At 45.5% G+C, this 16,537-nt stretch overlaps 4 protein-coding genes across 6 annotated transcripts; 1 reads left to right on the top strand and 3 right to left on the bottom strand.

Annotated features, from left to right (window-relative positions):
- The first annotated feature begins 3,400 nt into the window (after positions 1-3,400).
- On the top strand, positions 3,401-5,672 carry LOC4328656 (adenine nucleotide transporter BT1, chloroplastic/amyloplastic/mitochondrial). Of its 3 annotated transcripts, none has more exons than XM_015768435.3 (4): positions 3,401-3,560; positions 3,628-4,257; positions 4,334-4,495; positions 4,869-5,672. In XM_015768435.3, exons 2-4 carry the CDS (start codon positions 3,661-3,663, stop codon positions 5,385-5,387), a joined length of 1,278 nt encoding a protein of 425 aa, XP_015623921.1. In that variant the 5' UTR covers positions 3,401-3,560; positions 3,628-3,660; the 3' UTR covers positions 5,388-5,672. The 3 variants fall into 3 exon arrangements, with proteins under 3 accessions (XP_015623921.1, XP_015623920.1, XP_015623922.1); XM_015768434.3 differs by having other exon boundaries at positions 3,403-3,560; positions 3,631-4,257; XM_015768436.3 differs by having other exon boundaries at positions 3,409-3,560; positions 3,634-4,257.
- Positions 5,673-7,323: 1,651 nt separating this feature from the next.
- Positions 7,324-9,377, bottom strand: LOC4328657 (uncharacterized protein At2g34160). Its single transcript, XM_015767927.2, has 5 exons — positions 9,063-9,377; positions 8,770-8,818; positions 7,877-7,939; positions 7,734-7,798; positions 7,324-7,642 (listed from the first exon to the last, which is right to left on the bottom strand). The coding sequence occupies exons 1-5, from the start codon at positions 9,213-9,215 to the stop codon at positions 7,535-7,537; spliced, it is 438 nt and encodes a 145-aa protein (XP_015623413.1). The 5' UTR covers positions 9,216-9,377; the 3' UTR covers positions 7,324-7,534.
- Positions 9,378-11,789: 2,412 nt separating this feature from the next.
- On the bottom strand, positions 11,790-15,048 carry LOC4328658 (uncharacterized). The gene is made up of 8 exons (XM_015767941.3): positions 14,813-15,048; positions 14,493-14,621; positions 14,011-14,126; positions 12,978-13,059; positions 12,768-12,827; positions 12,576-12,683; positions 12,450-12,495; positions 11,790-12,247 (listed from the first exon to the last, which is right to left on the bottom strand). The coding sequence occupies exons 1-8, from the start codon at positions 14,909-14,911 to the stop codon at positions 12,030-12,032; spliced, it is 858 nt and encodes a 285-aa protein (XP_015623427.1). The 5' UTR covers positions 14,912-15,048; the 3' UTR covers positions 11,790-12,029.
- A 295-nt stretch (positions 15,049-15,343) lies between these two features.
- Positions 15,344-16,439, bottom strand: LOC136351080 (probable serine acetyltransferase 1). Its single transcript, XM_066307726.1, has one exon. The coding sequence runs from the start codon at positions 16,379-16,381 to the stop codon at positions 15,485-15,487; it is 897 nt and encodes a 298-aa protein (XP_066163823.1). The 5' UTR covers positions 16,382-16,439; the 3' UTR covers positions 15,344-15,484.
- Positions 16,440-16,537: the final 98 nt, after the last annotated feature.

Here is a 16,537-nt window from a genome sequence, read left to right on the forward strand (position 1 = left end):
CCCGGGCTTACCCCTCTCAAGTCGAGTTTTTTTTAACTCATATATAACCAACCGTCACAGTTGTTGACGAAAAAATCAAACACACTGGCCTGGGAGATCTGCTTAACTCCTGTGCAGGTCCAAAGGTTGGTGAGATGCGGGCGTGCCAGTCAGTTTGATCCTGCAACTGACAAGATATGCAAATAGTAGATCAAACAGTCGATCAGCTGACAAGCCGACGGAGTAGTTCCAGCCGATAGCCGATAAATAGCCGATGCCGATACCAGCCGATAGCGATAGGGTTTAAGCAATCGGCTATATGTCCAATGTAGATAATGATATAAAGACAATCGGTTGATGATGATGTATATAACAATATGATCCAATATAAACCAATCGGCAAAAAATGATATGATAAATAAGCATCGATTCGAAGGTTAAAGCATACATCAGCTGGAGATCCGATGTTATAAAATCCACAAGATTATATTAAACAATTAAATCTTTATTGCGATCGGCTAAATCCAATATGTATACAATCCTTGTAAGCCGATGCAACGCCTAGATAACTCATCGGCTGAAACCCCGATGAAACCCTTATTGGCAGTCAAAAAACAGGCTAGAGATTATGGTTCTAAGCACGAATTAGTAGATCAAACTTAACTGATGCAGCACTAAGTATGAAAAGAAACACAATATCTAGACAACCAAGCTGTTGACTGATTTTCAGGGTGGTAGATGCCTAAGCTAATCTAATCTAGCAAGGTGATTTAGCCGATACCGGTAGAAACCCTAAAGCGAGAGACAGCCGATAGAGCTAAATTGAGATGCTAGGACTAGATTAACATAGACATATGATAAATAGCCAGGCAAATATATTATCCAAACCAGAGTAATCCGAGAGGTCGAATGTACTGATGCAGCCTTGAACGACGCCGACGTAGATGATACAATTGCCTGGACCGGTGGAACATTGGACTTATCCCTTCGCCGGAGATCGAAGACGATGCAGCCCCGCGTCGGGTTCCAAATTCCGCCGGAACGTAAAAACAAAAGTAGAAGTAAAAAGGGTCGCGATGCGCCAAATTGTATTGATCGTAGCGATAGATTACATAGACCCCGGGTGTACATATACCCATGGGTATAAAAATCCTTGTCGGATAAGAAAGAAACCTTCCTAAAAATAAAAGGAAAAGATAAAGTCTTATAGGACACTAAACACACTTTCCTAAAGATAAAAGGAAACTAACAAACTATTCCTAATTAATAGATAACTTGCCATACTGCATTCTCTTTGAACTCAGTCTCTTCTGGATAAGCTTCCTTTAGTAGATCAATTTCCTTAACTGAATATAGCAAGAATCTGACAACTGACGACTTGAAAACTCTCATCGGCTAATCTCAGGACGTCGAAGCCAACGCTGACTCTAAGCCGATGACTATTCCGGGCTTATCGAATTTCACTGTTAACAACAGTATGGGTATAAAATTAGGATGAGTTTGGTGAAACGGCTAACTCGGAACTAAAGGCATCCTTAGTGACGATGAGCCGGTAACAATACATGACAACACATATAGCATAAAAAAACAGCATAATAGTTAATTACCTTTGAAGTTAAAGGTTGATGTATACGTCACCTTATAGCGTGTAGTTGCGTTGGATCATGACAACGAGAAAAAATTGTGCCAAAGGCGAATCTTTGGTGGCATGAGGATGAAATAAGTTCTAAGTTATTGCATCATCGCCTTTTCGATCTTATGGTCCCATAATAATTTTACATAGAGTTGTGTGCTACTCATTCGTGTATTCATACAAATAGGTCCATCATGTGTTCATCACATTATATCAATAACACTTGAATTTAACATAACAATCCATCACTCATAAAATCAATCCATCCTCTATAAGCATTCGAAGGAAAGACAAGTATAAGTGTTGAGTGAGTTGGAGTGATGATGGTCCTTGTCAGATTCTATCATCGTAGTGGCATAAATGTATGCAATACCCAAAGTTTCAAGTGAGAAAAGAACAAATCTCACATTTTGAGCAGTGGCATATCCACTGTGTGGGTTTTGTCAACCGTACCACTAATAGTTTTTCTATACCAACACTAGTTAAAGACTACGATCGAAATCCTGGTGATAACTATAGCTCCTAATCTAATGGTCGGTTGCTCGTTACTAGTCCAAAGGGATATTTTTTTATCAGTTACGTCTTATTTTCTTACAATATTACTATTTATCATTTCACTTCAGAAGGGGAAAAAAACTCGCCTTCAATTTTGAAATTGTATCACAGAAAATGAGAGTTTTTATTTTTCCATTGTCTGTTAAGACCTTGTAACCAGCTGAATATCATCTTGCTAGGATACCGATACTCTTCTTATTTTTTTTATCGAAACCACTCTTTGAGACCTGTGTGGCCATACACAAGATTACCTAGATGGTGACAACCGATGTGCGATATTTGTCCGCACAATTCATTCACATATATACATTCTGACATAGAGTCTGCATGGATTCACGAAACCAAATCACCTTCCAAAACCGCTATGAAGTCCGTTCCCTCTGCTTTTCACGAAAACCATCTTAAAAACCATTGACTAGCCGTGAAATTCAATTAACTTTTACCAAAACTTTAAAATCTAGTTAAACTCTTTTTTCCTAGCTCGACCAATTTACTGAGCGGTTTTGTGATCTCAACCCAACAAAAAAACCTATTTAAGTTTCCGCGAAAACCAAGTGGTTTCGTAATAAACCATCTGCGCACACGCACAGAAGCCCACAACCTTCCCCGCGCGCGAGTACCAGCCTCGTCGCCGGGCAACCCAAACGTGCCCCCGCGCGTGCGCGCGCGGCTCCGTGCTCCGCTCTCCAGCCACCTATCTATTCTAGCCCCTTACGTTACGGCCTTTTACGTTACTACGTACAGCTAATCTACCAGCTCCGCTTTCCATGAACACCGCCAAAAAGCCCAAAACCTCCCTTGCTCTTTGCAGCTCATGCTCTTTCTTTCTTTGCCCGACGCCAAATTGCCAATGCTTCGATTCACGCCTTCCATTCCATTCCATCCCAGCCTCCTAACAACCAGTAGCACATTGCTTGCATGCCTACCTTCGAAAATCGCAGAGCACATGAATGCACCTGCCCAGGACCACGGCCACTGTCCGTTTCTTCCTCCTCGAGAAGGAGCAACTGATCGAACTGCGCACGCACGCAGTAGCTAGCATCGCATCGCCCGTTTCTGTTGCGAGAAAGAAGCAAGCAAAGCAAAGCGAAGCGCTGATCATGCGCGGCACGGCGCAGCCTGCGGATTCAGTGGCATCGTGCAGCCGGTATTGCAGATGAGACAAGCCGGGAGATGGATGCCGTTGGTGGAGTGCCCGGCGGGGAGCGGGGCTTGCTAGCTGTGTGGGGGGCTTTTCGTCGCGAGGAGTGCACGCCACCGTGCAGGTGGTGGACGGGACGGAATGGCTATAAAATGGGGGCGCCATTGCCAAGAATCCCAAGAACACCAGCCAGGAATCAGAAGCCAGAAGCAGCAACGCTCGCTCTGATTCTTTCTTTCCTCCTCGAGCTAGGTGCGTAGTTGTCATATTTGATCGATCGGTTTTAGTTCTTCTTGTTTAATTTTGATTGCGCTTGTAGCAGCAGGAAGTAGTTTTAATTTTGGTGTGATCGATGGCGGCGATGATGGCGGTGACGACGATGGTGACGAGGAACAACGCCGTCGGCGGCGGCGCGGTGGCGGTGGTGGACAGGAAGGGGTGGTTCGTCCCGGAGGTGTCGTTCCCGTGGAGCTCGGTGGAAGGGGAGTGCATCAACAGCAGCAGCAAGAGGTTGGAGTTCCCTCGCCGGACGGCTGCGCCGCCGCTGTTCGCCAGCGTCGGGCTCAGCTTGCCGTCTGCGGCGAAGGGCCGGGACAACTGCGACGTCGCGCGGCAGCTCGCCGCCGCGGAGGCCGAGGAGGCGGCGGGGAAGAAGAGGCAGGGCAGGAAGATGAAGGGCGGCGGCGGGCTGCTGTCGCTGAGGAAGGTGAGGGTGAAGATCGGGAACCCGCACCTTCGCCGGCTGGTGAGCGGCGCCATCGCCGGCGCCGTGTCGCGCACCTTCGTGGCGCCGCTGGAGACCATCCGCACCCACCTCATGGTCGGCAGCTGCGGCGCCGGCTCCATGGCCGAGGTCTTCCGCTGGATCATGCGCACCGAGGGCTGGACCGGCCTCTTCCGCGGCAACGCCGTCAACGTCCTCCGCGTCGCCCCCAGCAAGGCCATCGAGGCAACCAACTCAACCTCACACCCTCCACTTTGTTTTTCTTTGAATTTCTCGTGATCGAATCCATGGCGTCCTGCAGCATTTCACCTACGACACGGCCAAGAAGTACCTCACCCCGGAGGACGGCGAGCCTGCCAAGATCCCCATCCCCGTCCCCCTCGTCGCCGGCGCCCTCGCCGGTGTCGCCTCCACCCTCTGCACCTACCCCATGGAGCTCGTCAAGACCCGCCTCACCATCGAGGTAAACACAAACACACACAAACCCCCATCAAAACCTTCAAAATCGATCAAACTAATCACGAAAGTGGATTTTTTTCCCCCTCCAGATGACATCCCCTAGTTTTGTGTATGCGATTCAATACATGATATATCTTTTGCAAATATGCAAGTTAAAATTCAACTTATACAATTCGAAACAAAAATAACAAATTTGACCCATAAATTACGCGTTCTACTCGTACAAGTTAAATTTAAATTTGCATGTTTGTGAAGTGACATATCTCTATTCTACTAAAATTTTTTAATGATCTTTTAAGTGACATGTAAAAATGAGGAGATATCCCAAATTGAGTTTTCCAACTAATCACCACCGCCATTGTTGCGTTTTCTTGCAGAAGGACGTGTACGACAACGTGCTGCACGCGTTCGTGAAGATCGTGCGGGAGGGCGGGCCGGGGGAGCTGTACCGCGGCCTGGCGCCGAGCCTGATCGGCGTGGTGCCCTACGCGGCCACCAACTTCTACGCCTACGAGACGCTGCGCCGCCTGTACCGCCGCGCCACGGGGCGCGCCGACGTCGGCCCGGCCGCGACGCTGCTCATCGGGTCGGCGGCGGGCGCCATCGCCAGCACGGCCACCTTCCCGCTCGAGGTCGCCCGCAAGCAGATGCAGGTCGGCGCCGTCGGCGGCCGGCAGGTGTACCGCCACGTGCTCCACGCCATGTACTGCATCCTCCGCGGCGAGGGCGCCGCGGGCCTCTACCGCGGCCTCGGCCCCAGCTGCATCAAGCTCATGCCCGCCGCCGGCATCTCCTTCATGTGCTACGAGGCGCTCAAGAAGGTACTCGTCGAGGAGGAGGCGGCGCCGGAGCTGGAGGCGGAGTGCGCGGAGGAGATCAAGGAGAAGGTTGCGTGAAGTGGTTTGGGCTCGCCGGCGCCGGAGAAGATGGTGGCTGATTGTGCATGGGTGTGATGATGGAAGCATGCAAGAAAAGAAGAAAAAAAAGAAGCAAAAAATGGAGAGAAGTTTGTGGTTGCTGTGGTTTGAAGTTGGATGAATCATCGTAGGATTCGATTTCCTCTGTTCAGGAGGCATATGGTGTGTTTTCAATGAAGTGATGCATTTCAAGTTTGTTTTCAATATATCTATGTATTGCATTTCAAGTTTGTTTTCAATAAAATCTATGTATTTCCAGTTCAATTTAGTTCAACTAGCATGATGGCCCGCGCAGATTGCGCGGCTAGCATCATTATATTTTCTCTCATATAATAGCATATATGTTTTCTCATTATATTATTCAAATATATTAAAATGACAACATAATTTTAAATTTTGCAATAACTTTACAAAACTACTAATGTGTAATATTCATATTGCATTTTATATACGTGTTAGTTATTAATTATTTTTAAGATAAAATTTTAGTTATTTGTAAATTATATATATTCATATATGGACTCTAGACTCGTCTTTTAATATTTCTTTTTTCTGTAAATTGTATTTCTATATAGACTATATGTTCTTCTTCTAATATTATTTATTTTTATTTCTGAAATTTTATTATTTCTAATTGTATTTCTATGTGGACTCTAAACTCATCTTTCAATATTATTTAATTTTTAATTTCGAATTTTAGTTACTTCTAAATTGTATTCCTATATTAGCATTAAACTCTTCTTCCCATTTTTTCTTAATTTCGAATTTTAACTATTTGTAAATTGTATTTTTATACGGACTCTAAACTCTACTTTTAATTTTATTATGTTTATTCCAAATTTTATTATGGACTCTATACTCTACTTCTAATATTCCTTATTTTTAATTCCGAATTTCAGTTATTTCCTAATTGTATTTCTACATGGACTCTATACTCTACTTCTAATATTCCTTATTTTTAATTCCGAATTTCAGTTATTTCCTAATTGTATTTCTATATGGACTCCGGTCTCCTCTTCTAATATTCCTTATTTTTTAATTCCGAATTTCAGCTATTTCCTAATTGTATTTCTATATGGACTCCGGTCTCCTCTTCTAATATTCCTTATTTTTTAATTCCGAATTTAAGCTATTTCTAAATTGTATTTCTATATGGACTCTGCTTTTTCTTTTTCTCCGATTAATGTGAGAATTTCTAGGCCATGAGAGCGAATGTGGAGGCTCCTTTTTCTATTCCTTTAATTATATAATAGATTTCAACTTTTTAGACCGATGTACCTGCGATGTATTGGATGGTATTCTGCATTTGGAGATGGGTTTGTTGTGATTTGGATTTCTCTACCAAATGTTTCAATTTAATTTAAGTATTTGCAGATGGGTTTATGTGTCTGATGAATTAAGGCCCTGTTTGTTTCAGCTTAAGACCTGTTTGTTTCAATTTAAGATTATTATAATCTAGATTATTAAATCTAGATTACTCTAAGCTGGATTATAATAAGCTGACATAAAATAAGCTACGAGTTGTTTATTTTTCTGGATTATTAGAGGCATATAAGGGTAGTGGGTCTTTAGCCACTCAATAATCTAGAAAAAGCATCTCTAGAGGAGATTATTATATTATAGTAATATGGCTTATAGATTATAATAATCTAGCATAATAATCTACTGGTTTGTTTCAGCTTACAGTTTCATCTTACTCATAATAATCCAGATTATAATAATTCTAAACTGAATCAAACAGGGCCCTAAGTTTCGTTCCCAGCACATGATTTCACTATCTGGAGATGCAGCTGTGATGCATCTGATCCCTGTATTTCCAGTTTGATTTCACTTTTAGCGCATGATGGAGAGAAGCATCCATCAACTACACAAAGAACAAGACTTTTAAAGCAATTAGACATCTTCCAAATGTAAATTGGGGCAAATCAAGATGAGCACCGTACTCATACACCTTCACTGTCATAAGTTGGCATCAAAACTTAACCAATCAAGTAAAAGCACACCAAATAAGCTGTGCCACTAATTGATTACACAAGCCCTTGATGTATCAAGGAGTTCCAAATACAACACCTAGCAGCAGAATACTAAAATTAAAGCTACAACAGGAAGCTTTTTGGCTTCTAATATTAGCTTTGCTCCTCGGCCTCAGCCTCCGCTGCCGCGGCCTCCCTCTCTTCCGCGGCTGCTGCCATCAGTTCGTCAAATTTGTCCGTCTTGCCCAGCACTATTTCAATCTGGCCAAGACAATCATAGGATTTCAGGAAACGCTCACTTATACATCTGGAAAAAGTAAAGATCTACGTTAAACATGGGAAGAACATTAACCTTGGCTTTCTGCATAGGGCGACTCCTCGAATCATCTTTGACGTCAACAGTAGATGTCATAATCTCTGCACAAATTTTGGAGTAAGCTACGAGAACAGAAGGAGGATGCAATCAAGTTATCAATTATGAGAAACAAGACTCACTCTTCTCGACAGCAAGGCCATTATTTTTCAGAATTTCAGCAACAGTCACCACAGTTGCAATAGCTGTCAGGGAGAAAGTTAACAGGTAAGGAGAGCATAAAGGAATTCATGTATATGAACAAAGCATAAGTCCAAGGGGGAGAAAAGGGAAAGCACAACGAACCAAGTTCACGTCAACACTTTGTCCGAAACATTAAAATACAGAAAATGTTTCACGCCAACATTAAGGCTTTTTTATATATAAATGGTATACTAAAATCAATGTGAATTGCAATCCTTCGGTGCCAAAAACATGCCATAGCATAAGTAACTTATCACTTTGCCTTATTCAAGTAGACCAGACAATCGTAAATTGCAACAAGAAGCTACAAGGGAGGGCAAAAAAAAAAATAATGGTGAACATGACATTGGTAGTTTCGGATTTGGTCAAAGGATCAACACAGATCATTTTTTTACAGAAACAAAAAATTGCTATGATTTTGCTTGTTAAGAACAAAAATACTGACGATTGGGCACATTATTCCATCCGGGAAGCCTAGGCAGAGTAACCCCAAGAATTTCTACTGTTATAAAAGAAAATACTGATCCATTGGTCAATAATTTGATGCTTTTAGTAATACAGACACTATCTATCTATCTATCTATACTTCTCAAGCTAGTTGGTTTCCATAATAGAAAAGCCTGCAAAATTCCTACATTTGAAAGACCTCTAAAAATACGAACAGTTATAAATTAGCAATCACCCACCAATTTGCAGGTGTTTCTATAACCAAAAGGTAATTCTGATCTACATTTCAACTAATCACTAATGAAGTAGCTTAGTGAGATTAAATCAACAGAACAGGTGCGCCTAAATCAATAAACATGAAAAGCATCCGGAGGAAAGCACATACCCATGCCGAGTGCCGAGAGCTCCACTTCGTTATGCAGCTGCATGTACCTCTGCAACAAAGCAAACATCAAGCACCAAATTAGCTATCTCCGTTTCAAATCCAGCCAAATCCGCAGCCATGAGCCCTACCGCAAGCGGGGTTTATCTAGGGTTTAGATAAACCCCACGGAGAGCAGAGCAAAAACCCATTCCAAATATACACCCTCATAAGCCAAGAAACGCAACAAATCAAAATCCCCACGAAACAAGGCGCTTTTCTTCTCGCCTCTCGATTAATCTTTCTCCCCCACTTACCTTGGCGAGGTTGACGTAGAAGAAGAGCGGCTTCTTGGTGTTGGAGACCTGGATGCGGTTCTTCTTGTGCGCCTCCGCCGCGCCGCCGCCCGCCCCGGCGGCTTCTCCCGCGGCTATGGTGAGGTTGCCGACCGCCTCCGTCACCTCCTCCATGGCCGCCGCCCGACGAGTCCCCGCGGAGCACCGTGCGCGAGTGAAACGGAGAGCGCGAGGCGGCGAAGAAGATGTGGAGGATTTCGGCGGCGACGGAGGTAAGAGGGAGGGGGGAGAGCCCTATCGCCCGCGTGTGTGGGATTTTATACGGGGTAGGGTTACGGTTTGGAGGCTTTCGGTTTTTCCCCATTTCTGTTTTCGGAATCAACTCAGCTCTGTACTCTCCCCCCCCCCCCCCCCCCCCCGTCCCAAAATCTAACCTCATTTATTTTTTAATAGAGTAGTAATGCTATATTTGTGATTATTTTTAGTCTTGTCGACACTCTTATATAATTCAAGTGTATATCTTTACGCATATTAAATACATTTACGTGGCACCACTAATCATATCTTACTGTAAAATTGATACTCACTAACTTATAAAGTTTAACATGCAAGTATATTACATCAGCATCCATCCCTCCACCACATCATTGTACTGCCCATTAATGCTCCTATTCATCTACAACAAAGTCTCCCACTATGTCCTCCCTAAAATATCATGACTGCTTGATGATTTGTGATAAAGAGGAGTCTTTCAAGTTAAAGGTTAAAGAAAGAAGAATGATAACTAGAATGAAAGAGGAGGAAAAGGCAATATAATAATAAAAAAAGACAATAAAGGGTCAAATAAAAGAATAAGTAGTAAGAACTAGTTAGTATAGATTCTTATCCCGTGTGGTTATGGCTCATGTGTTGGATTCAACTCCAGTGGGTAAAACAGTCCAAAGTAACTACGTGGAGGCCAAAACATCAAGATTTTTCATGTAATGGGTCTAAGGCCAATGATTGCAAGTTGCATATAACACCTTGTATTTCTCAAACCAGGAATCAAATATCTCCCGAAACAATGGATCTACGTTAGAGTATATTTCTTTTTATTAGCAAGTGCACAACTAGAACATCTTTAAAATATGGTCCAATTGTTTGATCTACAGTTAATAAGCCATAGTTTATGGGCACAAAATTTATATTTATGTTATTGGAGGTTTAAAGAAAGATAAAACTACGATAAAATCTTGAAATGACATTAGTAAGACAACAAGCAAACAATGAGGAGCGCATACTCTCTTTTTATATCAAAAAATTGAGTGCTTATTGTCTTGTGTAAATGACATATTGGGCCAACTAAGAGCATCTTCAAATCTCATTCTCCAAATGCCTATTCGGTCAGTTTGACAAACCAAATGGTAGTCTAATTTACATTTCACCCCAACAACCTCTATTACACTATCCAAACTAAAAGTGGGTCCCACCTGCCAGCCTCTTTACTATTTCACCCCTTCTCCTTCACCCCTCCTCTCTCTCTTCCTTTTCTCTGTCGCACCACCGGCTGAATCCGCGCAGGGCTGGTGGTGGTGGAGGCCGTGCGGGGGTGGGGGAGTGGAGGTCACTGCCACCGTCCTCATTGTCTCGGGCATAGGCGGTGGAGGCCGCACGTGGATGGGCTAGTGACGAAGCGATGGCGCGGATTCGGGCGAATGGCGGCGACGTGGATTCGGGAGGACGATGACGACGCGGTTTCGGGCGAATGGTTAACGCGAGACCTCCTGCTCGTGTCCGCAAGGGCAGTGGCAACGATAGGCCGACGAACAGCAATGGTGGTCCTGTAGGGCGTGCTGCTTCTTCTCCGACTTCTCCTAAGGGGCACCGCCGCCTCTAGAGATCTCGCTGTTGGCTTGCCAGTCTGAGTGGACCGGGTCCCTTGCCTCCATCGGGTCGTTGGAGATCTCACCATCATCGAGCTTCTGCTACCGGACACTGGCTCTCCCCCTCGGCCACGCTGCTCCCGAATGAAGGAAAAATGAATAGGAGGTGGTGGGACCCATGGATGGCAAGTAGGATGGCCAAGTTTGGCAAGTGAAGGAAGAAGTCGATCATCGGATGGCTTGGAGTGGGATGGAGATGCCGTTGGAGTGTAATTTTTGTTCAAAGTTGCTAAAATTTTGATTTGGAGAGTGGGATGGAGAGGATGTTGGAGATGGCCTAAGTTTCACGCTACTCCCGAACGAAGGAAAAGTGAATAAGAGGTGGTGGGACCCATGGATAGCAAATAGGCTAGCCAAGTTTGGCATGTGAAGGAAGAAGTTTGATCATCTGGATGGCTTAGAGAGTGGGATGGAGATGTTGTTGGAGTGTAATTTTCATTCAAGTTGCTAAATTTTGGTTTGGTGAGTAGGATGAAGAGGCTGTTAGAGATGCTCTAAGTTTCACCAGGCTAAAATAGGAGAACCAGATGATATAAGAGCTCCTTCCGACCGCAAAATATTTACTGGGTTTTAATAGGAATCATCTCAATTTCCGTAAGATTTTAAAAGGTCCTACATTACAAAGAGGCCTAATTTTGGGGGTTTCTCAGGATAATCCTTAGAGATAAAAAGGATTCATAATAGTCCTTAGCCGTGACAGTACTTGACAAACGGAAAAAGTCCAGTTTTTTCATGTATGCTTGAATTTAAACACTTTTCTGACACACCGGGGAATAATTAAGGGACATGTAACAGGTTATACCAGTAGACAGTTGGGGAGAAAAAGTGAAAAAACAAAGTAACGAACTCTATAAGGACTGGTACGATAAAAATCCTTTGTAGAGAAAGGGGATCAACTCAAGTCTACCTTTTCAAGGAGTTGGGCCAGATATCAAAATTTACATAGTGCTTGGATTCAATTACATGATTACAGTTGAGAATCTGACGTTCTACCTGTATAGTGTGTATGACAAACGCATGTCAACATAGAGCAATGCCGAAGTGAAGCAAATCATTTCGAAGGTGGTCATTGCTGGATTTGCTTTGGTTGTTCTTGCTGCTTTTCATAATCCCCAAGCCTCTTCAGCCATCGCAAACCGAGATCACATCCAGCTTCAGCTGCAATTTGAAACTGCTCCTTTGCTAGCTTCACTGGATCCTGCTGTATGGGCCTTTTTCGCATCTTTCCAGTTGATGGACTCTTACCTGAGTTGAACCTGGTAATAACCTCAGGCACTTCAGCACCTGAACAATCACAAAATGAATGAGCTTCGGGATAATACTATTAACATTAACTTTCATAGAATCAGCTAACAAGTTTTTAATGGTGGGATACATAGCTTCACCGCCAGCTTTAGAGAGCCAAATGACCAATATTCCACAACAAATAGTTATATGTGATTTGCTCCTTAGTCATGACGCACTAGAGGGTTACTTTTGTACAAACCTTTTAATAGAAGTGATCCATATGCAATTGCAGCTCCAGAGTGTCCCTGCAGGTGGTGAGCAGAACAAAGAAAATCAAGTTTGAGTTGATATTCTATTCACAAGCAAGTCCAAGAGAAATCCCTACCTTTTCTGATGCTCTGTGGAAACACCACATTGCTGAAGCTATATCCCTCTTAACACAGTCTCCAGTTAAATATACAGCACCTAGAAGATACAAAGCACCAGGGTGCAACTGCAATCAAGCATTAAGTGTAATTGAGAAGATTCAGCAAGAAGCATACATGGAAAGATGTGTTCAAAATTCAGAGAAGCAAACCTGGTCAACAGCTTTCTCAATGTAATAAAAAGCCTGTTGGTCAGAGTGAACGTAGTCATTCTACAAGAGAAACAAAGGTAAACCATCAATTAAAGTAATGCAATGTCTGTGTGAATCAATCTGTATAATGAATTGCTCAATAGCATAACATAAAACTGCATGATTTAATCAATTAAGTGGAAGGGAAAAGTGCGAACAGAGCATGAAAACCTCAATTCTCAAATGGCATCCAAGTTCATACTGTGCATCTGGATCACCCATGTTTGCAGCTTCAACCAACAGAGCAGCACCACTGCACCCATGAAAAGTGAAGAGAGAATTGACTATCGAAAGATACGTGTGCAAATCTATCAACAGTAAGTTCTGTGCTTGCAGCAAATTAAATAATGTTCAACGAGAAGTCCTAGAGAGAGAATTCCTCTAGAACTTAACTACCTACCTGAGCTGATCCATGCAGCACACTTACTAACTATTTTTGTTAAGTCAAGATGCTAATCTCAAATATTTTGTAACCCAGTTTTTGCCAGCTTTAACTGCTGTGGTAGTGAACTTTGATGCAGTCAATTGGATGTGCACCCAATAATGAGTAAATGAGAAACACATTAAACGGAAAATACATGTCAGCATCTTTTCTTTGGGAGCCATATCAACTCCTACAGATTACATAAAAAAAGAAAACAACACCTACTGACATGTTCAATTTGTGTGGGCTCTTATAGAAGGAAGCAGTGGCGGAGCCAGGGCCGGCTACCATGGGCAAATGGCCTAGGCTCCACCAGGAGCATGCAGCAATTCACCAATTGATTAATGCCTAATAACCTTGCTTAGTCACTGGCAAGGCCGTATGAAGAAACAGCACAGCAGAAAACATGCTTAACACAAACTTATACTGCAAATGCTCACGCTAAAATGGTATATGAATTATATAGACTTGTATATACTTCATTTGTTGTTAGTCTTGCCCAGGCTCATGATAAAATTTTAAACCCGCCACTGGAAGGAACTACCTAAACTTAAAAATAATTCTTCAATTACCTCAAAACAACAATACTTAAAAATAATTCTTCAATTACCTCAAAACAACAATAGAAGCAGTGACTAAGCTAGCTTTTGCAATGTGCTTGCAGGTTCTTGGAATAAGAATGAATAGGAAATAAGAAAATGACCACGATGCAACTTGTAAGACATAATAGCAAAGAAAGCTGTGCAATACTAACATTGCCAGAAGTGAAAGTTAACCCACATGGCCTTACAAGCTCCAGGAACATGATACTTGAAATGCATCTTGGCAAGCCATAATCTCGCATGAGTGTTCATATTGTCGATCTCCAGAGCCAGCTCAAAATTTTCCTTTGCACCCTAATGCATAGCATCGAGAAGATTTACACAACAGAACGTAAAAAAAAAACATTGGTCCAAACCAATAGCTGACGCACTACACTATATGCAGGTGGTGTGCAACTTGTAAAGATTAGCAAGACAGTTCGGCACAGAATATCTCCAGACTTCAATTGGCAATGGCAAGAACCAATTGGTACTTGGTACACATTGGCAAATGAACGATTGGAAATAATAAAGGTCCAAACAATCGGGTTAGCTGGTTAAGTACCATTCAACACTGCAACACAAAGTTTCATTTCCTAGACTTAGGGCTTAATTCTAGGGCACTTAGACTATCGTGAATAAATGGAGCAAATGACAAAGACGAATCATCCAGAGCTGTACCCTGAGAAGTGGGATCAGGCGCTTGTCGTTGCGGTCGGCGTAGTCGATGACGCGATCAACCTCCTGCAGGGCGCTCCACCCCTTGGCCACCAACTCCATCGCCTTCTTGTTCCGGTCATGGATCCACCTCTACAAAGCATAATCACGTACAGAAAAAAATCACCCATTATATCGTCAAATCCATCACCGAACGCCCGAGCTACAACGCCAAAAAAAAAAAAACCCCGCTAGGTTTTGCAGCATTCCCGATTGGGGGAGATGAGATTGAAACCAAAAAAGATGGCCAAATCCAAGCCGTGCCATTTGACGCCCAGCCTCACCTGCGGATTCAGCGCGTGGGCGAGCTGGTTGGCGAGCCTGGAATGGGAGGACGACGCGGCGGCGGCGGCCGCCACCCGCCGAGCCGACGCCGCGAGCATCGCGGGCGGTGCCCCTCCCCTTCCTCCGCAAACCCCGGCTGAGCTGCGCCGCCGCTAGGGTTTGTGCTTCGGTTCTCTTCCCCAACTGCTCGGAGGCGGGCGAGGCAGCTCAGTCCGTGGAAGCCGCAGACACTGGCAGGTGGGGCCCAGTGTCAGACTGAGAAATGAAGCTGGATCTGTAGGCCAGGCCTTAGCATAGGCCCAGCTTCCGATGTGAAAACTAGGCCCGGTTTTACAGGCCGGATTCACAGAAGGCCCTACTCGTAAAAGAAAGTCTAAAAATCAAAAGCACATATGCCGAAATTTTAAGGAACTTTTGCGAAATTACAGGTGAATTTTCAGTACATGTGTCGGAAGCAAAAGGTTCACAAAACCGACAGTAACTGCTCGGTTTTCGACCTTATCAACAGGGCGCGTATTGGTATAATTCGATGGGATTCAGCAGAATTGGTAAAATTCGACGAAATTCAGGTGGTTACAAGCTAACTCTGCTTACACACTTGCATTTACAGGCAAGTACAAACACATGGCTAAGGAGTAGTACAAATGTAGTCCGTACGATGCCACTCCTACTCAAATGGTGTAATCCGACCACTCCAGCATGAAGGAGGCATGGTCCATGGATTCACCGGCCGGCGCGCCGCCGCGCTGGTCCCCGCCGAGCAGCAGCCTCGCCGGGTTCCCCACCGCCGTGGCCCCCGGCGGCACGTCGGCGAGCACCAGCGACCCGGCCCCGATCTTGGCGCCGGCGCCGATCCTGACGTTCCCGAGGATGGTCGCGCCGGCGCCGATGAGCACGCCGTCGCCGACCTTGGGGTGCCGGTCGCCGACGGCCTCGCCGGTCCCGCCCAGCGTGACGTGGTGGAGGATGGACACGCCGTCGCCGACGACGGCGGTCTCGCCGATGACCACCCCGGTGGCGTGGTCCAGGAGGACGCCGCTCCCCACGGCGGCGGCCGGGTGGATGTCGACGGCGAAGACCTCGGCGACGCGGGACTGGAGCGCGAGCGCCAGGGCGCGGCGGCCCTGCGCCCAGAGCGCGTGCGCGACGCGGTGGGCCTGGACGGCGAGGAAGCCCTTGTAGTCGAGGAGGCAGTGGGAGAGGCGGCCCGCGCAGGCCGGGTCGCGGGCGCCCGCGGCTAGGAGGTCGGCGGCGGCGGCGGCGCGGAGGTCGGGGCGCGCGGCGTGGGCGGCGGCGAAGAGGTCGTAGAGGAGCGTGGAGGAGAGCAGCGTGGAGGAGGAGGCGAGCTTGTTGGCGAGGTGGAAGGCGAGGGAGCCGGCGAGGGTGGGGTGGGAGAGCACGGTGGCGTACACGAACGACGCCAGCGCCGGCTCGCCGTCGGCGTCGCGGCGCGCCTCGGCCTTGATCTGGGACCACACCCGCGACTCCTCCTCCTCGTCGTCGGCGTCGGCGTCCGGCTCCGGCGGGGACGGGTCATGCTCGTGCTGGAGTGGCTGGGCGGTGGTCATCGCTGAAGTCTCGTCGTCGTCGGCCGGTGACGTCGACGCCGGTGAGGTCGCCGTCGCCGGGCGGGACGCGCGCGGGAAGAGCGAATAAATAGGCGTGGAGACGGACACGTCAGCCAACCAATCAGAGCTCGAAGCTGGTGTGGTGTGGTGTACACG

Source organism: Oryza sativa, chromosome 2 (genome assembly GCF_034140825.1).
Source record: "Oryza sativa Japonica Group chromosome 2, ASM3414082v1".
NCBI lineage: Eukaryota > Viridiplantae > Streptophyta > Magnoliopsida > Poales > Poaceae > Oryza > Oryza sativa.

What these genes read in the sequence shown, in the direction of transcription:
- LOC4328656 (XM_015768435.3), top strand. Translation starts at nt 3,661, where the DNA reads ATGGCGGCGATGATGGCGGTGACGACGATGGTGACGAGGAACAACGCC. An exon ending in CCCCCAGCAAGGCCATCGAG is followed by an intron (nt 4,258 to 4,333) that starts GCAACCAACTCA and finishes GGCGTCCTGCAG; the next exon opens with CATTTCACCTACGACACGGC. An exon ending in AGACCCGCCTCACCATCGAG is followed by an intron (nt 4,496 to 4,868) that starts GTAAACACAAAC and finishes GTTTTCTTGCAG; the next exon opens with AAGGACGTGTACGACAACGT.
- LOC4328657 (XM_015767927.2), bottom strand. Translation starts at nt 9,215, where the DNA reads ATGGAGGAGGTGACGGAGGCGGTCGGCAACCTCACCATAGCCGCGGGA. An exon ending in TGGCCTTGCTGTCGAGAAGA is followed by an intron (nt 7,799 to 7,876) that starts GTGAGTCTTGTT and finishes AAATTTGTGCAG; the next exon opens with AGATTATGACATCTACTGTT. An exon ending in GCCCTATGCAGAAAGCCAAG is followed by an intron (nt 7,643 to 7,733) that starts GTTAATGTTCTT and finishes TGTCTTGGCCAG; the next exon opens with ATTGAAATAGTGCTGGGCAA.
- LOC4328658 (XM_015767941.3), bottom strand. Translation starts at nt 14,911, where the DNA reads ATGCTCGCGGCGTCGGCTCGGCGGGTGGCGGCCGCCGCCGCCGCGTCG. An exon ending in GATGCCATTTGAGAATTGAG is followed by an intron (nt 12,828 to 12,977) that starts GTTTTCATGCTC and finishes TTTCTCTTGTAG; the next exon opens with AATGACTACGTTCACTCTGA. An exon ending in TCCACAGAGCATCAGAAAAG is followed by an intron (nt 12,496 to 12,575) that starts GTAGGGATTTCT and finishes CACCACCTGCAG; the next exon opens with GGACACTCTGGAGCTGCAAT.
- LOC136351080 (XM_066307726.1), bottom strand. Translation starts at nt 16,381, where the DNA reads ATGACCACCGCCCAGCCACTCCAGCACGAGCATGACCCGTCCCCGCCG.